This window comes from Lepidothrix coronata, unplaced genomic scaffold, assembly GCF_001604755.1.
Source record: "Lepidothrix coronata isolate B3197 unplaced genomic scaffold, Lepidothrix_coronata-1.0 Scaffold141, whole genome shotgun sequence".
Classification (NCBI taxonomy): domain Eukaryota; kingdom Metazoa; phylum Chordata; class Aves; order Passeriformes; family Pipridae; genus Lepidothrix; species Lepidothrix coronata.
Window position 1 is genome coordinate 2,289,264 of NW_016690321.1, and position 27,797 is coordinate 2,317,060.

Consider the following 27,797-nt stretch of genomic DNA (forward strand, 5'->3'; position numbering starts at 1 on the left):
TTGGGCCTAATTGCTTCACTTTCCTTTGTGAAGCAGTGCAGGTTGTGCATTAGATAAAGATATGACACCTTATATTTAGCATTAATTGTAGCTGCACTTGTCCTGAGCACACATCTCTCTTGCCAGTCCTTCCAATGTAATTTCAGTTCCTAAGTAGCCCACCTTATGATACATTCTTTGATAAATTTCCCAGCGGTATTTTTCTTGTGACATAAACTGCTACAAGCTCTTGTTATAAATGTTTGGGTGCTCATCTCTTCAGGAATAAAAATCTGATGCCTTCCCCCTCACCTACATCTTATTTCTCCCAAGAGCAGTCGCCATCTACATGCAAAATAGGTGTAAAAACAAGGTCAGAGATAAAAAATAAAAAAGGTATAATTTTGTGATAAAGTGGTTGAGAGCTAGTATAGTAGAAGTTTTTTTCTGAGGGGTGGTATCCTCCAAAACAACAAGATTTACCAAAATGTCTTTGATTCAAACACACTAACTTTTGGGTTGTTTTTTGTTTGTTTGTTTTGTTTTGATTTGTTTTTTTGTTTTTTTTTTTTTTTCTCCATAAAAAGCAGCAACTGGTTTAAAATTAGTTTTGCAAAGACAGCTCATTGCTTATGTGATGGAAGATACAAGAGAGTGTTTTCTATATCTCAGTGTCCCAGCTATAGGTTAGCCTGAGGTGATGGGTCTTTGCTGTCTTGAAATAGAAGAGTAAATAAATAGGAGCCCATGTCATGGTTGTTATTAAACACTATACTCTTTCCCTTGCTGGCTGGCACCACAGCAAGACTCACAAAAACTTGGTGGAGATTGCATCTTCTTGACTCTCTTCTCTGCAGCAGGATCCAGGAGTTTGTGGGGAGACTGCTACGTGCACAGTGAGCTGTGCTCTGCTTGTCCAGAGTCTGAAATTTCATTTGCAAGGGCTGCCAAGCCAGCACAGGAATGAGTGCATTAGTCATGTCCAAGTATTGGCAGAGCTAAAAAGCCTGAAACAAGGTGATTTCAGGGTGGAGAGGAAGAAGCTCTTGCCTTCACAATTCCCCCTCCAGCGGCCCAAAGAGCTGCAGGCGGTGGGAGGTAGGTGTGTCACTTCTGCAGCAGCAGTGACAGACTGCAATCTGGAGGATGAAGAAATGCTTTCAAATGCTTCCTTTCTGTCATATTACACTGCCTCAGGGAGAAGACCTAGCTACTGGAGAATTTCTGCAAATGAGTCAAGTGCTTCTGGCTTCCCACTCAGTTTTTCAGCTGTTGTTTCCATGTAAGAGTAAATAGGTAAAAGAGTCCTCTGAAGAAAGCAGAAAGAACAACTGTGTTCGTGGGCTCATGTCTTGCAGCAAGGTATTTGCTGACTGAGCATGCACAGAAAGACCTTTAGCTGTTTTCCCTGACTGCTCCCATTCACACAGCAGCAGTCTGAGGCAGTTTCCTGTAAGAAATAGCGCTGACCCTAGCCTCTTGCTTAATTTTTCAACTCTTATACAGGCAAGGACTCAAAACTGGTTGCAATTCAGCTGAGCTACCCTGAGGGCCCTTGGCCAAGTCCTGTGCTGTGCCTCAGTTCCCAATCTGTAAAATGAGGAAAATATGACTCTACGTCACAGGACTGTCATGGAGGAGAGCTTAAAAAGTAAAATCCCAAACCAACATCACCTACATTACTTTGGTTTCTCCTACAAGGGTTGAGGGGAGAAAAAAAAAAGGCAACTGTAAAGTCTCTTTACACACGAGCCAAACCCTGAATGGAAGCTGTTGCTAAACAAAACAGTGAGGAATCAGCAATGCAGTCTCTGAATAGGATGCTTAATTGCAGCTATAATTATGTAGCTCTCAAATCACAGTGTGCTTTATAGACAAAGGAACACCAGGAATAGGGGCACTGAAAAATTAAGGTAGCAACAAGTCTACAGCATCGTGTACTTACTTGTGTACTGGCCACCTGTCAGTGTGCATTGCTATCAACTCTCTGGAGAAAATGCTCAGGTGATAGCTAACATGAAGAGGAGTAAAGGAGAGAGGGAAGACTGGGGCAGAGGAAAGTCTGCCTAGCAGTCCCAGGAAAAAACTGAAGGGATGAGTAGCAGACTGGCAGGAAGTAATTAATGGGACAACCTTGACATTGTGGAGCAGACCACCAGCCAGTGCAGCAAGATCAGGTGGTAGATGGAATTATGTGCTGATGACAAGGATAAGATGTCCTAATGTTATGTGGTGGGTAAAAGGGAGTCAGTGGAGGGGATGCAAGAGAGACATGATGCGTCCAAGAGTGAGCAAATTCATTTGAGAAACTGCATAATCAGTGGAGGAAAGTAGTTGGAAGCAGAGTTGGAAGGAGAGCCATTGTGGAAGATGCCTAAAAAAAGCCATGGCAAAATAGGAAACTCTGCTTTTTATAAGAAGGGGAAAAGAATATAGCTGTGGGGCTTGAATATGGGGGAGAGAAGTTAAAAGTTGGACCTAAAAATACAAAAATTAACAGGTAAGAAGCAGTTCGTCCCCCACAAGAAATGCAAAACTGTGTGAAGGGAGTGGCATAGGAAAGAAAAGGGAACCCTCTTGAAGGGAGGTGCAGAAGGCTGAAGCATAGGCTTAGACCTGGAGGTGGAACAAGTTGATCTGTGATTCACAAACTTACAGCTAGGTTCTAAGATGTGGTAGAAGTGTGTTTATTTGGTTTTGAAGATGCCCTTTGCATACACTGGCATACATTGGCCTCTGATGTGTACTTAGCTTAAAAGTATCCAAAGAGGCAGTGCAAAGGAGAAATCAGCTTCTCATGACCTTATCAGAAGCATTGCTAGCTCCAGAAACTCCCTGCCTTTTACTCGCCAGTGCCTCTGGCCAGCAGTGCCACAGTGCTGGCAGATCAAGTGGGTGCCAGTGATTCCCATGAGTCAGAGAAAGCAAATAAAGGGAGCCGACCAGACCTCCCTCCGGAAAGGCTGTTTCCAGAGAGACATGTTGTAGGTGTGAAAGCAAAACTTTACAGAAAGTTACGCTTGAAATCTGCTGTTTAATTCTTTTTTGTTTAATAAGTGCAGAACTAAGGCCGTAAAAAAGGTACCAGGCCATACCCCCTGCCTCTGTTCCAGCTGCTCTTTCTGTGGACAAATCAACCTCCAGCTTGACCAAGGCACTGTACAGCAGCATTTATCCCAGGCTATAACGTCGCTCCAAGTAGGGGTGCACTCTGGGCACCCCAAAGCCACAAAAAGAGAAACTAGCGTAGTGCCTACACTTTGATACTGGAGACACTACTACCTTGAATTTCAGTGGGGAAAAGCTTCTAAGGCAGCCATCCAGAGGCACGGTGGTGGCCTTAGTCCTGAGGTAGTGTCACAGGAGCAGTGACTCAGGTTGCCCCTCCCTGGGTCTATGGACACCTGAATTCAGGCTTAGAATATCATATTTTCAGATCAGCATTGATGGAAAGATCTGGTTTCCAAAAGCAAAACCCAAATGCATAATGCACTTATGTTTCTCCCCTGCCTGTTTTTAGATATATTTCTTTTGCAACTCAATTAATCAAAATTTTGCTGCTCATTTTAAAATAAATGGCATTTCTCTTAGGAAAGTTTATAGCTTTCAGTCTTTGAGGTTTAAAAATACTCAAATGGATTCTGAGCTAATCCCGATTCATAAGGCATTCTCATCTGTTAATATCTGAACACTTTGATCATCATATTTAAGAGATTCTTTTCAGCAGAAGGGTATTTTTCAGACAGATTGTCCCCCAGTACTCTTTATTTCGAGGCTGCAGTAGGTTACAGTGATGCACACTCATGCAAAGCACATAGAAGAAAGGGAGGGGGAGGAGAAGGTATGGGAGAAATAAGCCACGGCTCTGAGTTTATCCATGTTCCTTTTTCCCTCTTCTGACAATGAAGAATCTCTAGATCTCTCCTTGTGTTTAGCTTATCCTGCTCACCTGCTCTTTTCTCTCTGCCTTGCCATCCTTTGGTGAGATCTTTTAAAATTCTTCCCTTGAGAGTGACCATGGGCATTTTTCCTTTTACTCTTCTAGCAAGGCTGGCTCAGGAACAGGTTTCTGCTTGCCAGATCCCCACATCTTCTTCCCCACCCTCCTGTATTTATTTTCTTCTGTGGGAGAAGCAGCTGCATCCCCTGGGGAAGAGTGCAGCCTGTGGCAGATCCCCATCCCTACCAGAGTATCTCTGCTCTGACAAGCAGAATGAGAGAGTCCAGCATTCATGGCTTTAATTCCACTCTGTTGAGGCTGTCAATTAGTAGAGGAAGCAATAAATTTTTTTTTTTCACTCATGCTGACAATTGACCTAAGTCACAGTAAGGCAGGAAATGCTATTAGACAGTGGATGATCTTGGGAACGACTGCAACTAATGGCTTAGCATTTTGCATTTCTCACACACATTTAATTTATCCTTGTACTCTTCATTCAAGTTGCATATAGGATGCAGTGGGGTCACTTCATGTGCTCACGTAAAGTAATTGCCTTGTGATCCTCTTTCAACGCTGCAGAGCAATGCGAATAGCAAATCACAACTCAGCTATCATTCATGCCAATGCTTGGGGTAACACTGTGACAAGCAGTGTGAGGGATGTACTGGTGGCCTTGGTCACCAGGTAGCACAGCAGCTTTGCAGCTTTTGAGGGACATTAGCTGCAGCAAGGCTCTTTTGAGCTTGGGGACAAATCTACCATGGCAAGGCAACACCACAGCCTCTGTCCACCCTGCTAGGAAGCTCTGGCTGGCACTCAACACTGAGGGACAAAAAGCTCCATAGGTAAGTCCCAGCGTGGGAAACTGGGTAGCCTGACATCTACAGTGAGAAAGAAACACATAGGCTCCTACTCTGAGTGTCTGTCTACTGCTGTGGGACTACACAGCAATGCTGGGCAATTAAATCAGTCATCTGAAAGAGGGTGAGTTTGGATTGGGTTGTTTGTCTGCAGCACTAGGTAACCTACTTTGTGAACACTGCCCTGGCAAATTAGTTAGATGAGGGTGATTCCCTGTCTTCATCTACTCAGAGGCCTGCCAGTCCCTTTTGTTCTGCACTCATCTGCATTTGGAAGGTAAACACGTGGTACACCCATGGCGACCTTTAGAATTAGAAACCTTTACGGTTTGCATAACACTGCAGATACATATGCCATGATAATAAATAAGTCAGAGCAATTATGGAATAAATCCTTGCCCCAGAGAGATACCCAGATGTGAATGGTGGAGCGTGCTGCCAAACAAAGTACTCAACCAGAGGAGCCATACTTTATGTTTGGTTGCAAACACACAGTATTTTCCTCTTTTCAAGAGGAGGGAAGAAAGCCTAGTAAACATGAGCAGGCTCCAAGGGAAAACTGAAAGAAGTCAGAGAGCCAGAGGTGATGAGAAAAAAAGTGAAGGAGATATTTAACTGCTGTGTGAGGGTGAGGGCCCAAAGACAAGGGGCGAAAGAGATGATGAGAAATGCTATGCTGGCATAAAGGTAGTCATGGAAAAGGAGGAGGAGCTTTGAGTCTGACATCCAGGACTCTGCCATTGGCTTGCTAGGCTACCTTTGGCAAATCCCTTCACCTTCGTCTAACTTCCCTCCTCCTCTTTGTGTGTCTTGGCACTCTGACTTCCACTTTCTTTGGAGTAGGACTGTAATTTCTGTAGGCGTAGGAAGTGCCCACTGCAAACAGGGTCTGATCTCTGTGGTGAAGAACAGGAAAATCCAAAGGAAGATGAAAAGCTGTTGCACAGACTTGGACAGAGGCAAGTTTTGGCTGTTAACAGGAACCAACAGCCTGTGCTGTGGGGATGAAGAAGAACAGGGTGCTGGAGAGAAGAGGGGAACACCAACCACTGAGAACACAGCTTGCTCATGGCAGCAGGATAAGTGAAAGAGCAATGAGGAGAAAGAAATGTTAAAATCATGATATGTGGGTGGAGATGGGGAAGAGACAAGCATTGGTTTGGTAGAAAAGGCAGGTGCTATTTTAGTCAGACTGGGTTAATTTCAGCTCTGATGTAATTCCATTTACGTCAGTTTTAGTCAGTTGAATTACACAAAGGATTAATTTAGGCCAATGAGTTGAGACAAAAATGATTCAGCCCAAAATAAGTTTTGGGGTGCAAGGAAGATCTATGAAACAAGGACCAGGTGAAGAACTAGAGCCATCTGGATTTGGAGAGATGTTGAAGTAAGGAGGGAAGGAGGGTGAGGATGAGGGAGGGTGAACAGGAAGGAGCAAACAGGCCACAGGACCCTGCAAGGATGTTGGGTAATGATTTCCATTCCAAGCCAGGACAATTTGCAAAGAAAGGCGGTCTGCTCCCTGAACTCTGCAATGTACTGGTCATTTACTCCTTACTTTTCTCATGGTCCACCTCCCGTTGCCACTCCTCTGGGCAGCTCACACACCAACCTACCATACTCACTGAAACAATTAAGATTTTGTTTTATTGTTTTGTTTTAATCACAAAACATTCCAGGTTTAACTTGAAATACACTTTGATCAGGGTTTCATAGGGCAACAGCTACATTTAGCAGTGAGAATGGGTCTGATTCACTCACGGTACAGCTTCACTGAAGTAGACGGAAATGCATTTGTTCCATTAATTCTCCAGAGACAGCATGAAAGCCAAATGAAACCAGACAGGGCCATTCTCAGGCTGACAAATGCATCCACACCTTAACTCTTACCAACCTGCCCATGGAACACATTGAAAAAGCATCTGAAATACTTGACACCATCTTCTAGGTTTGCGGAGAGGTGCCTCTCAACAACACATAGGAAATAAAAGAATGATGCCATTACACTTAACGAAGTGAAAACAAAAAATAATTAAGCACATCTCTTGCTTCCTTCTCATTCCACTCCTTTTCTTTCCCAGCATATGCTTTCCATCAATTGTTTGTGATGCCTCTTTTAAATTGGTGTTTACTTTCTCATAATTCCGTCTACTGAGATAATGTAATACCATATGTCCCTGAGGTTTCTTTTCTCTCCCTGTTCTCATTTCTCCAGACTTTATTTTTCCATTCATTTTTTTATATTTTTGTTATTTGAAATCATGACCTTCAATTGTATTTTATTTTCATTCCCTTCCTCTATAGCTTGGCCCTATTTCATCCCTCTGTTCTCTTGTTCAGCATTAGCTTTAGTTGAGAGAAGAAGAAAGCCAGGAGACTGTAAAGGTTAAAGAGGAACTTTAACCATTTCTTTGACACCTACCCCAAACTTAGCTCCACCAGTTTCCCAGCTTCCACAAATAGTACTGCACAAGAAATAAATACCCACAAAATGCTTTCGACTCATATTCAATCACCATAATAAATACAAACTCTCTTCTGTAACATTCAATCATTATATTTAGTCTTAATATCATGCTTTTCATCTGCAAACACCCACACAAGCATTGGTTAATTTGTCCTCACAGCAGCCCTGCAAGGTAGGTAATTACGTGTTATTATCTCCATTTTACACGTAAGGAAACTCCAGGAGAAATTATGAAATTCCTAACAAGCACACATACCCACAAATCTAAGCAGGTACTAACTGTATCTTTATAGACAAACACATACACACAGTAGTACACGTACAGTTTAGTGTACATTGAAAATAAGGGGCCCATAAGACCAGTGTAGGACAGGAGAGAGGTGCTTGACGCATTACATCCAACAAAAAGGAAACTTCTCGGGCCACGAGATTGCCCTGGACAGCAGAGAAGAGGTGCAGGAAGCAAACTGTAAGCTCTCTGCAGCACATTCAGTATTTGCTGGGCAGCATTTCATGACCTCCCTTTCCTGCAGGTGAGCAAATGTGCAAGGTGAACTCCTCCTTGCCCCCAAGCACCACCAAGGTTTGATTTCATGTTTGCAGTTTCACCACTGGTGACTGCCCTTGCTCTTATCAACACTTATTTCTGACAAGGAGTTGGGAAAACCCAGTCATGCACAACCCCCAAGTGAGCTCCTGACCTATTTGAATGTTAATTACCTCTTAGTGCTATATCCCACTCCTTCTACTGCCTATCAAGTTGTCAGGATGGGAAGATAATAGACCTTCTGGACCACAGGCAGCTGTACACACAAACCCACAGAAATATTGAAGAAATATTAGTGGGAAAGTCAGAGAACAAAAATGAAGACATGAGTTATTAACTTTGGTCCAGGATGTCAACATTCCACACCAGAGTATCCTGTGTGCAGCAACTCCCCTCCACCACATGACAGGATGCTCTGTTCCCATCCCACGTGGTACTTCCCCACAGCAGCCCTTACACAGCAGGGGCTCCAGGAACACTAGCAAAGTCCATTTTAGAGGGTCAGATCCTCAAGTCCAATTGGACATTGAATTCCCACTTATGCAAGGGAGTTCCACTGCAACTAGTGAGCATTAGATACCATTAATGGGCAGTAGATGCCATTAATGTAATGAAGTTGGATGTGAAAATAAAAGCCTCTGTAAGGATTCAGGTCTTTGTGATTTCCCATTTCGTTGTCCTCCATTCAGTGTGACACTGAGGCTCTCATGGACTCATGAAGTCATGGTTCGGTGAAAACTATCCTCTTCCCCCTTTGTCAGTCCTCCTGTCTTATTTTCTGAACATATCACAGCCTTTCTCAGCATGGATATATCCAGGTAAATGATTTCCCTATTGTCGTCCTTTCACTCCTAGTGTTTTGGGTGTGACTAGGGACAAAGCTATAGAACAGAGTTTGCAAGGATTAACATACATTGTTTATTCCATAAAAGCTAACTCAGGGCCCCATGTCTTCATTGTATCAATTAAAATGTCCTTAAGTCTGTATCATTGCTAGAGTTATTTCTATTCCAAATTTTCTTAAAATCCTTTACTGTTTTTAGGTTTTCTAGTCAGGGTTATGTCCTTGATGTATTTAGTTTTCTGTGTCAGTCAATGTAATTTCATAATTTCTGCTTTACAACAATTGTGGTCCCTTTTTTTTTCCTCCCTGGTTGACATATGTTACTTTTTAATTTCATATTGCTGCCTGAACTCTGCCACTGAGCCAGCACAGGCTGCTGCTTCCTAAAACTTTGACATTGACGCCAAGGCTGAAACTTCACAGAGTTCTGCCAAACCTGCTGACTTGGATTCCCACATCACAGGGGTTCTCTCAGCTCCATCCCTTATTAATTGGAATCAGGCATTCATTCCACAGCAGCAACCCAAACTTCCAGACTAGTTTATGACCTGAGAGCATCTGTGTGCTCTGTACATGGTAAGGGGAGGCCAGCCCTGTCTTACAAACTACGAGTTGACAAGGTGAGACAAAATGATTGTTCCAGGTAAGAATTGTGGTCCTACATAGATGAGCAGACTCTCTTTTAAGGACTCTTCTTTCCTTGGTGCTCTTTAGTTGGGGATAAGAGATCAGACCCCCAGCAGAGCACCTGTGCTGGGCAAAGCCATGCTGGACTGACAACCCATGGCCTGGCTGCCCATGTCTGTGCATGTCTGGAACAGTCCGGCTCCCTCCCTGCACCATTCACTGGATGTGAGGTAACCACACTGCTTCATTAGGAGCAAAGCTGTGAGAAGGAATCAGAGGGACCACTGACAGTGGAATTACCACTTGCAGTGGTGCTCCTACTACAAGCAAGTCTTAAGACGGATTTCAAGTCAGAGAGGGAAGTACTTTACTCAAATAACATGCACTGAGATGCTCAGATGAGTCAAAAATTCCTGCTGCTTTGCCCATCGCAGTGACCTATCCTGCCTCATTGCTTCCTTGCCCTATTCCTATCTACTTGCCTGTACACGTCTTATCACTAGCTGTAAGCTGTAAGAACTCTGGGGCACAGCCATAGTGCCAGCACTAAAGACCTTGGTCTTGGTCTAGATTTAGCATTCCCAAGCACTTATGGCAACTTGGGAATAGTAAGAATAAATACTAAAATAACATCTTTGAAACTTAAAAAATAAAACAACCCCCCCCCCAAAAAAAAGAGAGCGTACAAGAGAGTACACTCATATCCATGACAGGTGTAAGGAAATTGAAAGCAGATCTGCAAATCTACACAGTCTCGAAAGAGAAGGTGATGGGGACGATGAACTTTAGAAACACTGTAGAATGAATTCTAGGATCATAATGAAGCCTTTAAGCTGTGGATGCAGGATGAAGATATTAGATGATGAAGACAAGAGCTTCTAGCTAATGTGGGAGTGCAAAGAGAGACTGGCAGGATGCAAATAGGAGGCTGATGTGATTGCAGTGCTGAGCCAGTCAAGCCTTGTCTATACAAGCAGTACACATGCTATTAGAGAGTTTTGCACCCACACTCAAAGTAACAGGATGCTCAACATAAATTTGAATTTCTCATGTACAAAAAGACAGCTGCATTAAAAATGGTTTTGTCAATCTTGGTTAATGGACTCTGAACACAACACGTCTTGTATACGCTAGGCTTCAGCCTCCTTGGGCATTGTACTCCTCAAAATATTAGCTCTTCTTTACATGGGAAAATCATTTTTGTACATTTACAACATGGTTGTGCTTCAGTGACTCCCCTGTGAGGTCTGCTATTCTACACCAGCTGGGTCTCCATGCAATACAGCATCCTCCACTTCTGCTGTGTGGATGGTGTGCATCCATGCAGAGTGCTGGGCTTGACCACTTACTGTGAAACAGTCACGCCACTGACACTAGCTGGAGTGATTTACTGAGCTGAACCAGCTCCTAAGTTAACCAGCTGTTTTTCCTAAATGACATTCCCTGCATAGACATGGTTGGAAAAAAAAAAAAAACAAAAACAAAAAACAAAACAACACACAACCTTTTTAGCAGCTTTTTCAATAAGCTGGAGGCTGCAGAAATAAGGAAGGTAGAAACAATAAAGTGTAATATGAAGAGTCTGTTGAGAAGAGCTTTGGAGCTGTGGTCAGATTTGTCTGAATCATGAGAAAAGAAAACCACAAAGCTTTGACCATATTAGACTGTCTTACACAGGTAAATATAAAGATTCTTTAAATAGATGAAAGATTATAATTATAATTTCAAAGAGGAGTAAATCATTACCCACACCCTTTGGCTCCCTACTTGAAGATATTATCAGATTAAAGTATGATCTCTTTCTGGAATAACGAGGCAGGACCACAGCTGGTAAAAATCAGAATAGCTCCATGGACTTAAAACATACAACAGCAACTTACTCAGACAAAGCTGAGTTGCACTTGCCTACTCAGTTGTCTTCTCAGGTGCCCCCCTCCTCCCAGAGTCACACTCAAGCCTTCGTGTGCCACAGCCGTACACTCCAGCTAAAACAGGATGCTGTTCAGAGACAGCTTCTCCAGGCCCAGGGAAGCCAGCACTTCAGAAAAATAGGCTTCATATTTAAATGTATTATAAAGACAGTAAACACCACTAGTCTTTTGTTAGTAATGCTATCTCTCATCATTGTGGTTGTCCTTCAATTCACTGACAGAGCCAAAGGCTTCAGAAGACCAAAGGGACGGTTGTGACCACGGTCTCCAGCTTCCCATAACCAAGGCCAGAGTATTTCATCCAATAAACCTTGTATACAGCCCTCTTGTCAGCCTTGAGCTGGAGATTGTATGGTAGAGACCACAGCAAGCTTGCTATGTTGTTCAAGTGTCTACAAACCTTCTCTTTTAAATATGCACTTTTTATTTTTAGTCAGAATTTGTCCAAAGTCAGTGCAAACCACCCATTTGTGTGTCTTGAAGCCTTACCTCTTATTTTTGGAGTCCTGAATTCAAGGTGTTAATGACTGGCGTTCCAGAGTGCATTCTGCTGCGTAAGTGCTTGTGAAATGTCTATGCTCTACAAGTCATGCACATTTTAAATGAGAATACACAGCTATCATTTTGGTCAGCTGATGCTGAAGATTTAAACTGGTAAGCACTGGTGTGCTTTCCAGCCTGATAAACATAACTGATACTGCACCCCACCCCAAAAGAGAAGCATCAGCAACAAGTGGCACTAATTTAGGTATTTCACAGGGCAGCAAGGTGCTTCTCACTTTTATTGTTATTTCTCCTGAAAACTGTCATGTATGGTCCATTCTCCTCAGAGTCAGTGCTGATAATAGTTTAAATGATGGAGAGTTTTACTATTGTGGTCGTGTTAAGAATTACTTTTTCCCCTGCTTTAATTTACAGTCCAAACCCCTCCCTCCCAAAAAATCCTCCTACAGCTTTGCTGCTTAACTGGAACATCTGTAGGCTTCCATGGAGATGTACTGTTTGTAGCAGATCCGAGTTCTTTCCCCCTTTCCTGCCCTCACTCCTATCTCCCAAACAAGCTTTAAAAAAATCCCCTGCTCATGTCAAGGCTTTATGTCAACCTCAATGTCAGGTAAGTTTTCATTTTGCTGAGTCCGCAGCCTAGGACGAGGTGATCTAATAGCTCCTGCTGCCAGGACAGGGAGGTTCGGTCTTACCCTTTCCTCCTCCTGGCTGTACATTCCCACTGCTCACCCTGCACTGGCTCTGGGTCTCCTTATGCTGCTTTGGGTGAGCTGACTCAACTCATTAACCCAGCAAAAAACAAGGGGATGGTTTTTTGCAGGGCGGCAGCGAGATGTTTGGTTGACTCACCAGCTGTGATGAAATCATGTCCATTGTTATTAGCAGATCATCTTCTTCCGATAACAGGCAAATAGCTGCCATCACAATGGCAAGATATACAGATACACAGCTACAGAGAGCTGATTCTTTGCTGCCACATATCCCTCTTATTTCACAGCTCTGCCAAGCGAGTGTGAAAAGCTGCTAATTCAGAACGAGCTACACATGCATTCAGCTCTGAAGAAAGTGACTCTAGAAGGGGCAGGGCAGAGGGTGTTTTCCAATCCTTTGGTGCTGGTAGCAAACTTGCAGTTGAAATTTTTTTCTCCTTAAATTTTGACGAGACAAAAAAAAAAAATTAAACTGTTGGTGCAATCTACTCCTAATTCAGCATTTTGCAACCAAACTTCTGGTGTGCTGCACCTGACAGAAAAATTCAGCCACGAGAAGGGTCACCAAGGACTGGTTTCTGCTGTTTATTATTATCTGTTGGCACTGCAGTAGTACCCTTCTTGGAATTTGACAAGGGAGAGGGACTGTCAGTACCACAAGGAAGTTATGACACATTCAGTACAGCAAAGACATAAAAGATAGATTGCAAATGACCTCTAGATTAGTAGAGAAGGTACCTCATATTTTTGCGGGTTTTCTTTTTTCTTTTCCTTATCTGTGTTTGAATATAGAATCATAGAATTCGTATATGTGCATGAATCGTAGACATCACTGAGAGGTTTCCCAGAAGCTCCACTTAAACAGAGAATGGAACTTCAGTCATGATATCAGGACATCGTCACCATTTTATAGCTTTAAGTGTACAATCACGCCATAAACTGCATTTTTTTCCCCACTGCTTTGCTCTCATTTTCATTTGTGACAAACAAACTCACCATGGCTGTATCTTTCATAAACCCTGGTGGAAATGAACCTGCTTAGACTAGTGGGGAGAAGCTGCAAGATATCTAGAGATCTTTTAATTTGTTTGTTTCTTCTTCCTCCCTTTGTTGCCTGAGCTAATTTTGTTTCTGCATGTCTACAATGATCCCTGCATGCTTGCCATTTTTGAAATTTTGCATTTTCATGCTGGCAAGCTCAACACCAGCCAAGCACCTCTCACTTGCACAATGGCAGTAGACAATGTGCTTTGAATTTTCTCTCCACTCAAAGGTGGGTGACCTTTCCTTATTCACTTGCCTGTTGCCCTGCTGTCCTGTAGCTCACAGATAAGTCATTGACTGTTTTCTACTGTCAGTTCTGCTAATGTAAGAAGCTTCTTTTGTGTTTGATGCGAATTAATGCTCCTGAGTTCTGTCACATGAAAGTTGCCTCTGAAAAATTGGAGAAAATGGCAATGTTCTGCCCTCTTCCTCAGGGCTATTAAAGGCTTTATCATGTGCTCAGTTCATCATTCCCCATTGAAATACAAAATTTTCAGCAGTAAGGAGTGGCTGGGTGTAAGGAGCTTTTTAGTCCATGAGTGCATTTTAACCAGTAAATGTTACTGCCTGGATCATCTAGGGAACACTAATGGGTTCAACTGATCTCTGTGGGGTTTCATTTAAAAGCACCTAAGCCAATTGCTTTGAACAAGTATTTGAAGTGAGATGTCTGCAGAGCACTTTCTATCAGCACGGAGGCAAAAGTTGGGCCCTGGGCTTTCTAGTGCATGTAGGAGCAGTGAGGTGATGGGCTGCAGCTGCAAGGAGGTGCACATGGGCTTCTGGGGCTGCACTGGGCACGGGCGGGCAGCGCTGCCAAACAATTCTCACACCTAGTCTGGTGTAACCCAGGCTCCTTGGCAAAGAGCTGCAGAAGCAGAGCAAGAGTCTGGCACAGCCCTAGCCCAGATGGCCACGTTTCTGTCCCACCAGACTTCCTTGTTGTCCCTGTGCTGTGACATGAACATAACTAAAGACCTGTTGCTTCCTACTCAGAGATCACCCTTCACCTTGCGGCTGGACTACAGCTGCTGGGGTGTTGCTCCTGCAGTGCAACATGTCCCAACTGATACCACATTGCTGTTTAGGGCTGATTTCTCCTGACTATGCGGTCCTGGCTGCTGGATCTTTCACTTCTGACGTCCTTACTTGCTCTTCACAAGGGCTGAAGGCAAAATGGCCTTTCAAGAGCCTGCAGCAGCAGGATCCCATTGGGGAGGAAGGATGAGAGGTGCTGCTGAATAGAAAAAATGATGAACAGATGGCTGCTGTGAAAAGCTTCAAATTTTCTGCACAGCCCACTGAAATTGAGAAGTACTTTCTATTTAAAAAATAACAACAACAGCCCACAAACTTGTTGTTTTCCTGGTACAGGAGACTGGCCCAGCAGTCTGACCAGGTGTTGACTTTGTGGCAGCCCTGAGGATCATCTCCCTGGTGCTCTTCCCCTGTCAGGAGTCAGATGGGAACCTGCCGTGATCCCGTTGTTTCAGCAGTGTGCTCCAGTGAGCACAGCTGTTACAGTAAGCACGTACACCAAGACAGAGAGACCTTCTTTTTGTGGCACAGAAAACTGCTTGGACATCATCTGCATGACAGGAGATTTCCATTTACTGTTTTTAGCTCAGCCTTATTAATCACAGAGTCATTTTTAGACAAAATATGGATCTGCAGCAGAACATAGACAAAAAGGGACTTCAGACAGGAGAAAGCACAGCTCAGCTGTTCTCATCAAACTTATTTTTCCCTATGCAAGTCCAGCTTCCTCTGTTTCATTTGTTATAATAATGTTTGCCTTCCCACATACTTTTCCTACTTTTATCTCTGTTTACAATCTCTTTTCTCATGAACTGTCTTTCTTGCTTAAGACAAATAACAAACAAAATTCCCTCTTTATTCCTTCACTTTTCAGTTTTGCAGTGGACCTTCCTGGGATATTTTCTAGAGGTTTCCAAAACACTGGTAAATGTCAGGTGAACTCAGTGCACCACACTGTCACCTTAAGGCTCCAGTCTTAGGTTGCTAACATGTGCTTCTGCATGGGCAATAGATTTCACAGCACAGGTGTAAGTGAATCACCACAATATTAACAAGGATTGTGTTACAATTAAAACCTGTTGGAAGAAGGAGCTGGAAGGTTGACAGGATATATGGGTGGAGGAGGAGAGTGTCTCTTTCTCTCTCTCTCTGCATATTAAGTGGCCCAATTTATGGGAGAGAGAATTTCACAGGAAGAAAATGGCATGGGGCATGGAAAACAACCTCTCTCCTGTGACTACAGCACCTTCTATGCCCACAAAACTCCCCATTTTGCCTCCCCTTGTATCCAGAGTTTCCACGGACTTGGGAATAGCTGGGGTTCTTTGTGCTGTTGTTTTGCTGGGAGGAAAACAACTTTTACTGTGGGAGGGTACAAAAATGCCGTCTGACGCCCGTGCCTCCCAGCTACTGGCATGTGCAGTAAATGCAGGTGACACTGCCTCTGCTCTGGGGATCAGGCAAGGACAACAGCAGAGGCAACAGAGACTGGGTATGGCAGACCAAAGCTTGGCCACTGCACAAGGCGGTACAGAACATGGCACTAGTGTAGTTATCACAGACGCCATGATACTTTTCGCCTCCTAGTAATTTTGCTGTCATTAGGTGCTGCTCATAATGAGAAATCATGATTTTACTGTGGTTCTGGTATGTTGTCCATAATTAGCGAGCAGCCCTTTAATACTAATTACCTTAAGTATTAATTCCTTAAACATCAATTAAAAAAAATCACGTGAAAATTTACCTCTTCCTCAAATGAATCATGAGTTAACATGGGGGTACTTACAATGCACTACTTAGACTTGCCTAATTAGTTAATCTCTGTAAAGGGGTTTCAAATGTGTGAAGAGCTGTCAAACTGCTAAGTGCATTATCTTCAATTAATTTTGTGCAACTACATCTTCACTACCAAGAGGATCTTTAGAGTGCTGAGGAAAGGAAAAGGAGACATTGCTTCTAGTTTTAAACATAACTAATAAAAAAAAGGAATTAATTGAAAGATGATTTGACATGACGGGAATAATTGTGAACACACCATTTCTTCTGTTTCAATCAGAGCTGAATATGAAAGATTCATCATTTTTATCCCTCTTCTGCCTTTGCTAGTCTCTGGTTTCTTTGCATCCATCTTCCCCCTGGTCTCTCTGACTGAATGTTAACACTCTCTTCCAAATTTGTTACTACTTTAGCAAAAATCAAACTAACAAATATAAAGGTTAAAAAAGGGCAAATCACAACAAAACACTCTTCAAACTATGCAATCACTGAGGTTACATCCTCACACAAATAATAAGGTATCTCGTTCCAAAAGAAGCCTCATGGACTTCTCTTCAAAAGAAGACACTAAAGGCCCAGAAAAGAGCTTCTGCGAGAGAACAGGGCCAGGTCCAGCCCTGGCAGCCACATGGTGTCTTTCCATTTCCTGGACCTCCCTGGTAGCCAATGGAGGTAAGCTCTTAATGTGTCTTTTGAAGTTTTCTATTCTCTTTAGAGTTTATATGCTGTGTTAAATATTCTCGTTTTACTTCACCCATTAATAATCTGATTCTGGTGGAGTTCTCTCAAAATGGGTTCTTTCTGCTAATACTCTGTCTAGCTGGCAGCTTTGTTCAGGCCAACTACACTGAATTGGACTTTACCTAAAGAACCTATTTCCTGGATTATTTTTCTCCCACTGGAACTAGAAAAAGATAAGTACAATTTTTTTTTATTGCTGAGTCTGATTTATTTTTAGAGTTTTTCACTTGCCTTCTCTTTCTTTTTCAAGAATGATTAATCATCACTTCCATGCTGACTGCTGAGGTCCCACATGTTGTGAAAAATTCAGGCAGTTTGTTTAATATCAACTTGCCTGAGCAGTAGTTATGAATAGTGTATCCTTCACAGAGTTTGGTTCATTTTTAATGTGCATTTGCAGTATATTTCTATCACATCTGGGCATTCACTCAGCAATGATTTGAAAACCTATTTTATCCAAAAGAAACTGGAACACAGAACAGACTGTTTGATGGCCACAACTTTATCCTCTGCGTACGGTAAAGTAACAGCTTAACCTGTTGGATGAGGCATTCCACTGGTAAGGCAGAGTTGTGTACACAGTGCTCCTCAACACCCTAAGTTCTCAGGGAAAGAACTTCTGCCACCAAACCAGTAAAACCTCTTCTCTCTAACCCCTCCCCAGTTCAGTTTTACAAAATGAACCAGTGAGGGATATTAATTGTTATCCAATCCAGTGGATACTAATTTAGCTGAATGGCCTAATCTGCTCTAACCAGGCTATCTAGCAGAAGTGTAGATACCTAAGAGAGCAGCTTGAAAATGGCGTAAGTTGTTATGGGGTGCGGAAAGAAGACCAGGACTATCAGAAGCAGCAAAGAAAGTAGGTTCTTGCCCTCCCATACCTTCACCACTGTTTTTTTTTTTGTACAAAAGCTCACAGGATCCTTTCCCTTCATCTGGTATATCCATACAGTCCATACACACAGTAGGAGATGGGTAAGCCAGAAGCTATTTAGAAAAATACAAATTGCCTTGAATCTCAACCTAAAGCCCCTTCACTTTCCTTTCCTACTTGAAGGATTGATGGGATTACCAATGATCATTTAATTCTTGTGGGTGAATTCCAAAAGGAAGGGGTAGGACCATCTGAATACTGAACCTGAAGTCTGACTTGTCTGAGGGGCTTTTCCAGAGAACAAACCTAGTTGCAGGAAGTTATCAATTGTTAGCCAAAGAAGTGACAGGGCAGGGAGGATCCAGCAAGGTCTCAATGAACAGTCCAGGATTTCTGCTCCTCCCCTTCATGAAGGTGAAAAATAGGGGAAAAAATAATATTTTCTTCAAAGGTTTCCCCTTCATACCAACATTTAAAAAAATAAGTTGCCAATAAATTAAGATAAAACCAAAACCAATGTATGTTCTGGTGGCCAGGGAAGATGCACTCCTTCTCTGTCCCTTGTCATGTCAGAAGAGCAGCTCCAGCTTGGCCTTCTGGGGCAAACTGTGCCCTCACAGGAGCACTGGTGTGACGTAGTTGGCAGGGAAGAGACCCAGTTCCCCACGCAGACGTCCTTTCCACCATGAAGGGTTGGAGCTGTCCAGGACCTCTAAGATGTCTCCACTACGGAAGCCCAGCTCATCATGCTCCACAGCATCAAAGTCGTACAAGGCACGGACCCATAGCGTTCGCTGGAAAGGAGAGAGAGATAGGCAGGGAACAATGAGCCAGAACTCTTGAAGACCATCTTCCTGTCACCACTCTTAACTCCCCGTACATATCTTCACTATGAGAGGACAAGCAGTAATGAAATTTAGACCAACTTGCAATTAAACCAGGAAGTGGCCAAGATGCCAGGAAGTAGGAACCAATTTACTGGGACACCCAAGGGATGGTGCTTGGTTTCTCAGCAGCCTCAGTGTATTCGTGGGTGTTTGCACGATAAGGTGAAAAGTCAGACTGAGAGCAGGTCCTTAGGAAATAGTGTTCTCATGGCTCTGTCACCTCTGCCCTGGAAGGGCAGCCATGACAGCCATGTCAGAAGCCAGTTATGGGAGCACAGAAAAGGGCTCCTGCCTGAGTCCTGCAGGGCTGTGACTGTAAGTGAATGGCTCTGGAGAGCTGAGCTGGTGCTGGTACAGATATCAAAATGTGTCCTCGGCCAGCAAAGGTCTATGAGAGGCAGCACACAGGCAAGTGCAGTCAACATTGTGAAGAAGATACTAGCTCTTTCAGGCACTTCTGGGGCATAGGGAAGGGTCTTAAACCTTCTTTGCACTCTCCCCAAGGTCAGTCCCCTGAGATCAAAAGGATTTAGGATCTGTTTGGGTATATCAGTTTATTTTGGGTTTGCACTTTAATGTGCACTATGGTTAGATTTTTTTTCTTATGAGAGCTTAATCATAAGAGACTTTGCAGTCAGTCTCCCATTTTGGCCAGAAATCAGATTTTAAAGGACATAGCATGAGCTTCTTTCTTGGAAATTGTTGGTGCCCACGCCACAGGGCATGGATAATTTGGGAGGTATATTTTGCAGGGATAGGTTGAGAGATCTGTTTGAAGACAGACTAACTTCTGATAAATCTTCCATTCAGGCCCCTGCTTAGACCTGGCTTCTAATAATATGGTTGGACATATAAACCTTCCTGTGACTGTATTTCTGGCTTCTAGATCACTGATGAGATGTGGCAGGCAAGGGCATATTATTGATTGCCACAGCCTCTGAGGGATAAAAACCATTGTATTTTGATCTAGATTATAATAAAGATTTAGGGATTTTGCCAAAAACAAACAAACAAACAAACCAACCAACCCCCCCAAAACCCGGAAAAGACATGTCCCTGTTTTTTAGTTTGTTCTGTATTTCCTAAACCAATCCGGTCACTTTCTCTCACACTCGAGAAAGGTCTGCTGTCCTTCCCTTCTCTCCTTGGATCTAGGTTTTCTGGTTGTTGTGGGCTAATCTGTACCTCTCCTCAAGGAAGAGGAGCATTCCTTAGGTCACACTGAGCTGATGGAGAAATACTTTAGAGTTGGCAGTGGAATCACAGGCTGAGGCAGAGAAAGACACCGTATTCTATATGGGCATTCACATAGTAGGAATTTGCAGAGCAGGTGGTTACTTAAGGTCGACTGCCAGGTATGGATCCAAGTAGGGCAGTGGTCTGAGATGTCTGCAGATAATTGCTGGATCATGCCCACATCCTCTGTGTTAAGCTCTGACAGCTAAGGGTGTCAGGTAGGTGAGTCCCACTTTGATGGCATAGTAGGTCTGAGGATGTGCCAGGTATAGACAAGTAGAGCCGAATGATGACAGGCCTTCTCAGGACTGAGAAAAAATTAGTGGAAGAGACAGTGTGACTACAAGTGCATTTCAAGACAGAAAGAGTACTGCAGCATGGCACAGCATCAGGAGGCAGCTCTCTGTAGAACTTAAAACATGTACTGCACTTCCAGCTACTGAGCTTAGTCACAGCCTGGCTGGGGTGGCAAAGGTACTTCATAGTCTTTTGCATTAATGGACATGAAGCTCTCCTAGATCATTAGGCTTTCAGAAATGTCTTCTGCTGGACTGGACCCATGGTTGATCCAAGCCCACGGGTGAGCTTGTGCTCATGCCAGTGTCCCAGATGTCTATTTAGTTGAGCTCATGCTGAGTTTCCTCTTCCACTAAGGCTGCATGTTAACTAAGGCTGACCTTGAGAGCAGTCCTAGAACTATGCTCATGTAACACTGTAGTCCTACCCTCAAGAGTACCCCAGAAGCAGATTGAAGTGGCTGGGATAGAGTCTTGAGACTCAGAAACATCTTTTAAGATATGTCCTTAATATAATACTCCTCTGCAACCTCCTTGCAGGTGACATTGCCCAGACTGCTTGGCCATTGCTAAGGAACCCAGGCAGATGGGACCTTCCAGGTATGTCACCTACCGGTGTCTGCTGGTGCAGCGGGTCTGTGTGTCTCCGTTGCATAGCTCCTGCATTTCCTTGGCCATGATCCCTTAGTCCATGCAGCACATCTTTCCTGTCCAGACTCCCACCATATCTTTCCTAGAAAGAAAACAGCGAGAAAAAAGTCAGGTTGTCCTGGTTTTGGCTAGGATAGAGTTAACTTCCTTCCTAGTAGCTGGTACAGTGCTGTGTTTTGTATTTAATGTGAAAATACTGCTGATAACACACTGATGTTTCAGTTGTTGCTAAGTAGTGGCTCACTCTAAATCAAGGACTTTTCAGTTTCCCCTGCTCTGCCAACAAGCAGGTGCACAAGAAGCTGTGAGGGAGCATAGCCAGTACAGCTAACCTGAACTGGCCACAGGGATATTCCATACCATAGAATATCGTGGCAGTATATAAACTGGGGGTAGTTGGCCAGAAGAGGCCAATCAGGCATTGGAATGTGCTCAGGCATTGGAATGGGCTGCCCAGGGAAGTGGTGGATTCTCCTTCCCTGGAGGTTTTTAAGATGAGACTGGATGTGGCACTTAGTGCCATGGCCTAGCAACCATGGCGGTTGTGGATCAAGGGTTGGACTTGATGATCTTGGAGGTCCCTTCCAACCCAACTGATTCTATGATTCTATGATTCTATGATCAGGGACTGGCTGGAAATCAGTCAGTGGGTGGTGAGCAATTGTATTGTGCATCACTTGTTTTTGTTGTTTTATTCTTTTCTCTCTTTTTAAAATTTCCTTTTATTATTATTATCATCATCATCTTTATCATTATTATTATTTTTATTTCAATTATTAATCTGTTTTTTTCTCAGCCCATGAGTTTTACCTTTTTCCTGATTCTCTCCCCACTTGCACCAGAGGGAGGAGGAGTGAGTGAGTGGTTACATGGTACTTAGTTGCCAGCTAGGATTAAACCACGACACATATATATGCTGAAATGTATAAATGAGGGGCTTTAAGAGTCATTGGTGAGAAGGGTGTCAGGGGCCAGCCCTCAAGTAAATAATTTTAGATATCTGCTTCCAATACTGTCCCAGTGCTCCAGTTCTGCAAGCAGTGACCCTCATGGAAGAGGTCACCTTTGACTCTTCTATTTTGGATTTTACTTTTTAGAAGTTGAAAGTTGAGTGTTCTTAGGTGTGTATCACAGCTGCTGGGAAAAATGGCCTTTTTGGTCTCTAAGACTTTTGGAGAAAAACTAAGGTTGTTTTAACTCACAGATAAAAAGCCATGCTTGCCAAGGGGACTTTTGCCAATCTGGAGTTATTATGACCCAGTGCTGCCCACTCCTTGCTTTTCCTTTGTCCTATATGCTGGCGGGATGACAGTGATGCTGATGCAGCTGACTGTATCTGAGGACTCTACTTTTTCTTGGGCTGCTCCATGTTGCAAAGGACCGCAAGCAAGCCTGAGAATCTAGTAGCCAAATTAACCAAAGAAGAATGAGACGAAATCAGGTTCAAAGAGAAGTAGCCATATGACCACACTTCTGAAGTCATATCAACACAAATCAACCCAGACAGATGGAGAGAGGAAGTAGGAAACATCTAGGAAGCAAGTTCTCTTTTGTGTGCACAGCTGAGAGGTGCTGAGTCTCTTTATCCCCCCAGGCCCTTAGTGCAGGCACTAAGCTTTTGTTTTTATGATAAGGGTGTGACAGAACCTTAAATCATGTTAGCTCAGATTGCAGTAGTGCTTCAGAGACACAGGGTCTGATGAGCTGTGTCAACAGCGGGGAGAAAGAACAACAGCTTGTGCTTGCTGTTGCTTGTAAACAGCTTTTGTCCTATCCCTCTTTCCGCTTCCTTTCCTACAGCATTCCTCCAAAAACTCCCTTGGTCTCACATGTGCCTTTGTCAGCCTAAAATGTTGCTGAGGCTGCCTGAAACTGGAGCACAATTTGCACCTCACCTGTCTCTGCCAGAAAGAGGGTGAACTCAATGTGGCTTTGCAGTCACAAGACTTACTACATGGGTGCTTCACTCCTATGAGTGTTTCTGCTCCATATAAAATGTGACTCATGAATAGACTGTGCTGCAAAGGGTGCAGGCACTCAGCTTTGTCAGAACCTGTATTATTCCACCAGCAGTCCCTTAACAGGCCACACAGCTTGTCTGATGAGAGAACAGCCATTTCACCATTGCCTCTGGCTTTGCTATATGTGAGCTCTCACGCCTTAAGGGACATTTTGGATTTCTTCTCTTTAGTAAGAAAAGGCCTCTCCTTGGATGATGCTACGCTGACTTTAGCTAGAGACATGAGCCAACTCCAGGGAAACTATTCCCCAAAAATTAACCAGGAAGAAATTTGAAAACAGCACCGGGTACTGCTGTTGTTCTCTCCATTCCTATGCAATCAAAGGAGTAGAGAAACATCACACATCAGAGAAGCAACATGATGAAAGAGTGCAGAGAGGACCCAGAATACGGCGGAGGAGAAGGAATGTTCTGGAGGAAACCAAACTCTCCTAGGATAACTATAGTAATTTCTCATCCCTGTGATGTGTTTTGTGGTGCTGAATGTCAGTAGCATAACTCAGAAAAAAGAAACAGACAGCAAGGTTTCATTCGTTCTATAGACTAGAGAAGAGTTCCTGAAACCGTGCATGTGTGTGCAATGCAAGATTTGTGAGCATTTTCCTGCACTCTCACTGGATGATACTTCATGTTTTTCCTAAGCCAAGTAAGAACATGACATCATTGCTTGTTTTCCAGTTTTTAGGATGGGGCACCAAAACCACCTGAAGGGTACTCCTAGGTTCCCAGTAAAAGGGTCACTGCACACTTCTATTTTTTCTGGTTTGTCAGTCAGTCAGTCACAGATCGCAGAACTAAATAAAAGCCCACATAGTTATTACATATCAAAAAACACCCCTAGGCTGAACCATCACTGCTGCTACTCCTGTAAAAAGACCTGATTCTGCTTCCTAAAGCAGGTTGAGGGTGGCAGATTTTTGACAAAGCAACTGTTCACTTGCTACCAAGCAATTAAAGCCAATGTTTCCTGTGTCTGGGCTCGACATCCCAGCCCCTTGTTTGTGGCAGTACCTGTTGCTGCTGCAGTATGGGGATAGCATGCTCGACATATCTCTTGGATATAGAAGAATGATCTTCTCCAGCTGCTCTACTTAGGTGGAATCCTTCCCGGCCCATCCGTTCCAGGCTCCCCCCACGCCTCTCCTGATGGAAGCAAGATCGCAAAAGTGAGATCAGCTTTTTCTACCTACCACATCCTTGACTAAAGCTCAGCAATCATTGCACAATGATCACTACCACTATCCTCTACTTTGTAGGCTCTTTCAAATAAACAATTCTATCCCTCTGAACAGGTCAACAAATCAGGAATCCTATATTTTAGATCTTTCTCATAGTCATTCCCCATCTGAAGACTGGGCAGTAATGGGAGTTGCTGGGCTGAAAATGTTGGTGTGACGTCCAGCACAGGAACCAAGCTATTTTTTGAAATACTGCCCTTAGACTTCATTTGTCTCTGCACAGAAATCTATATATTATGACTATTTTATCATATAGCTGTAGCATCTAGAAATTTGAATTGTAAACAGAAATCCCACTGTGATGAGTACTAAACATACCCCGCTGAGCCCATCACCATAACAAATGTACAGAGAGTTTGCCAAAGCAAACTTGACTTCTGTTCTTTCATTTGCGTGTCTGCATCTTGGAGCAAATGCATCTCTTTCCCTTCCTGATCACAGTCAGCCCAAACAGGTTGTTTTACTGATATACATGCATACAGCCTTGCTTTCTCCTTCCCCAGACAATTCTTCACTGTGATCTCTCTCACAGGTCCCATAGCCTCTATTTTATATCTTAATAATGCATTTTAAAGCTCTGTATAAGTGGTCTAGAAGGAGACAGCAACCCAAGCCCCTTCTTCAGATTGAAAAATGCATCTTCTCATGTTTGGAGCCAGCAAGAATGACCCACATTCAGCCTATAAAACTTTATTGCTGCAGTCAGCAAGTCACACACCTTGCCTCTAACTGCACATCCTGGTAATTTAATACCAGAATCCGTTTCCCAGTAAAGCAGGACTTTGGTTACTGCAGTGACCAGGTGTGTTTGCTCCCAGAACTGTGAGTGCAATGCGTAGCAGTCTCTACTATGTCATTTGCTTGTTCCCCTGGCACAAAACCAGGCATTCATTGGATTGGGATTTCTCTGCCTTCTGAAACACCTACTACACCTTCCCTGAAGGCACAGCTTGTTCCTGTTCTGCTATGTTCTTCTCAGTAGTACTTTTCAGTTCCTACCAGCCACTGCTCTGGGTTCTGCCCTGTGTTCTTCCACAGTCGTTACAGTGTTTGCTTGATAGCAGAAGATGGACGATTCTTCTGAGCAGACAAACTTGCAGTTGTAATTTGCACTCTGGGTGCATTCAAGGACACTGAGGAAACCAGACTCAAATTCTTCTCAGTCACAACTACCAGTCAGCTCTGTACCTGCCCTTATGAAATCTAGGCATTTCAATAAGGTAAGTCCTGCTTTTCTTGGCTTTGTAAGGCATCTTAGAATTTCAGCTCTGGGATCTTAGCACACCTTTAACAAAGCACCTCTATGCAGATTTGCAGTACTGTCTATTGCTATCCAAAGCAGAATCAGAACATTCTGCTCAATTACATAACTCTACATACCACTGAATCCACTAAAAATCTGTGTTGCAGTGGCCACCAGTGTAATGATGTGGCTGTGTTTCCAAGGGCAGACTCTCCTCCCCCCAAGCCAAGACATTCTCATGGGATCAATTCCTTCCACAGAAAGGTTTCTTACTGAGAAATTCCAAAGGATAGTTTGTGTTTACCTTCTCTTCTTGGCTCTTGTCCCTTAGGAATATCTGTTTCTGCCTGGAGATGGAATTTGTCTTGTAGTAGTCCACGAGCTTGTTTAGCGAGTGGAATTTCTCTGTCCACAAGTAATAGTTACCCTTTGAATCCCTCATCACTTTGAAGTGTTGCACATCATCTTCATGCCTGGATCCAATTGGAAAAGTAAGAGATCATCAAACAGATTGCACTTCTACCTTTTTGCAAAAAGTCCTTTCCAGAAGGGTACCAAAACTTCTTGCTTGGCCAAACCTAGACTTCTGAAAAGTCAAGCAACTGTCAGTCCTTGTGCATCCTGGACCCAAATGTGGCTCTATTTCAAAAGACTCATCAATTTACAAACACAGAGTGCCCCAGGGCTGCCCAGTCACAAAGCACTATCAGAACAAAGCATAGGGTTTTAAAGCCTCTCCTTTGAAATAAAGGCCAGAGGAGCTTCCAGGATGAAGAGGTGCAGTTGTAGTCTACTCACCAGCCTCTGCAGGTCCTGTTAGCATCCAGTCTGAATTGGCTATAAGAGATTTATTACACATTTACATGCAGACACAGTCAGGTGCAGCCACACATTGAGTTTTATAATTGTATAAAATCTAGTGTGATATCATTACTACCGGTAATTCTCCCTACCCAAAAGAAAAAAAAAAAAAAGAAGGAATTTTCAGATGATGACTCCTGTCCGGAAGTGCTACAGTTACACAGGCTGTTCGTGTTAGCATGGTTTTGATTTAAATGCAGAAGCTCTCCCTTAGATAGTGCTGGGCTGTGGTTAAGGGGACAGAACGGACCAGGAACTGTTCACAGTGAGCTGCTTGAAAACAGGTGTTCGGTTTGGTGGGTGAAGAGGTTTTAGCCATACAGATCTGAGCTCTGCCACATTGCTTGACTTCATGGCCAGAAAAGGAGCCTCCCTGTACTTATTAGTGTTGGTATAAATTGGTATAAATGTAACCAGAATGTTTTCCTGCATTCCTCCCACATACTTTTTGAGCTTCCTGAATCAGAAGGTACATACTGCTTGGAAAAGGCATCGTTAACCATGACTCTAATTTAAAACTGATTATCAGTTGTTTGACTGAAAATTGGGAAACCAACCATCATATAAGAGCACTGCTCTGAAGCATATGCTCTGAGAAGGGATGGGCTACACTAAGTTGCTGAAATGCAGCTGGGCTGCAAGCAATGAAAAACCATTCCTTGTCCAATGGCTGTTTAGTGACCTGTGGGAAATAAGTTAACAATGTAATTGTAATCTCTTAATAGGTAGTAGCTGAATTCTTGGTTCAGTAACCAGAGCTGTCAGGGAATTAATATAAATGAAAGACACATGTTAAGCACTGTGGGAGACGTTCTATGTACCACTCTGCTTTGCTCTAGCTCTTTCAGAGAAGCAGGTCACCAGGGGATGCAGCTTTGGAATGGGGCATTCACTGTGTCACTTGAAAAGAGGCAGAAACATTTTGGAATCAGATGCCTAATTTGTTCTCATTCACAACAGCAGCACTGCCAATGACTGGCAGCATGCAAACTTCCCAAGAGGCTACATCACATTAGCAATCCTGTCAAGAGGAGGCTAGGGACACCATTACACAGAAGAAGAGGCAGGAATATGCTGTGAGAAGCAGATACCTGACAGAGATGGAAAAGTCACCATGAGAATTCTGACTGGCACGGACGATGAAGGAGCCAACTCCTTTGCTCATGAGAAGGTTCTCTGCTTCATGGCGGGATATCCTCTCATCAAACCAGCTGTCAAGTGGGAAAAATCATGAAAGTGTGAATAAGGATGTGAATTAAGGTGAGGAATAAAAAAGTTGAGGGTAGGGAGAATGTGAATAAGCAGGGTGGAGGAAAGAAAACAAAAGGATCAGAGGAGCCCACATGGCTACTCCCAGTGGCCATGAGTATGCTAAGGTAGAGGGTTTTGATGGGTGCAGACCATTTTCTTTGAGCAGTAAAAGCACACAGATGCAAAGAGAACAATGTAAACTTTGGCCTGCTAAGAAGCAACACTC

At 43.4% G+C, this 27,797-nt stretch overlaps 1 protein-coding gene across 1 annotated transcript in view; it reads right to left on the reverse strand.

Annotated features, from left to right (window-relative positions):
• Window positions 1-18,431: 18,431 nt before the first annotated feature.
• Window positions 18,432-27,797, reverse strand: part of GRAP2 (GRB2-related adaptor protein 2) — a 39,559-nt gene continuing 30,193 nt past the window's right edge. The window contains exons 4-8 of the mRNA XM_017827573.1: window positions 27,412-27,531; window positions 25,764-25,932; window positions 23,990-24,121; window positions 20,921-21,040; window positions 18,432-18,682 (exon numbers count right to left, since the gene is read on the reverse strand). Of these exons, the coding sequence (XP_017683062.1) occupies window positions 18,503-18,682; window positions 20,921-21,040; window positions 23,990-24,121; window positions 25,764-25,932; window positions 27,412-27,531 (721 nt within the window). The 3' untranslated portion in view covers window positions 18,432-18,502. The remainder of the gene's footprint in view (window positions 18,683-20,920; window positions 21,041-23,989; window positions 24,122-25,763; window positions 25,933-27,411; window positions 27,532-27,797) is intronic.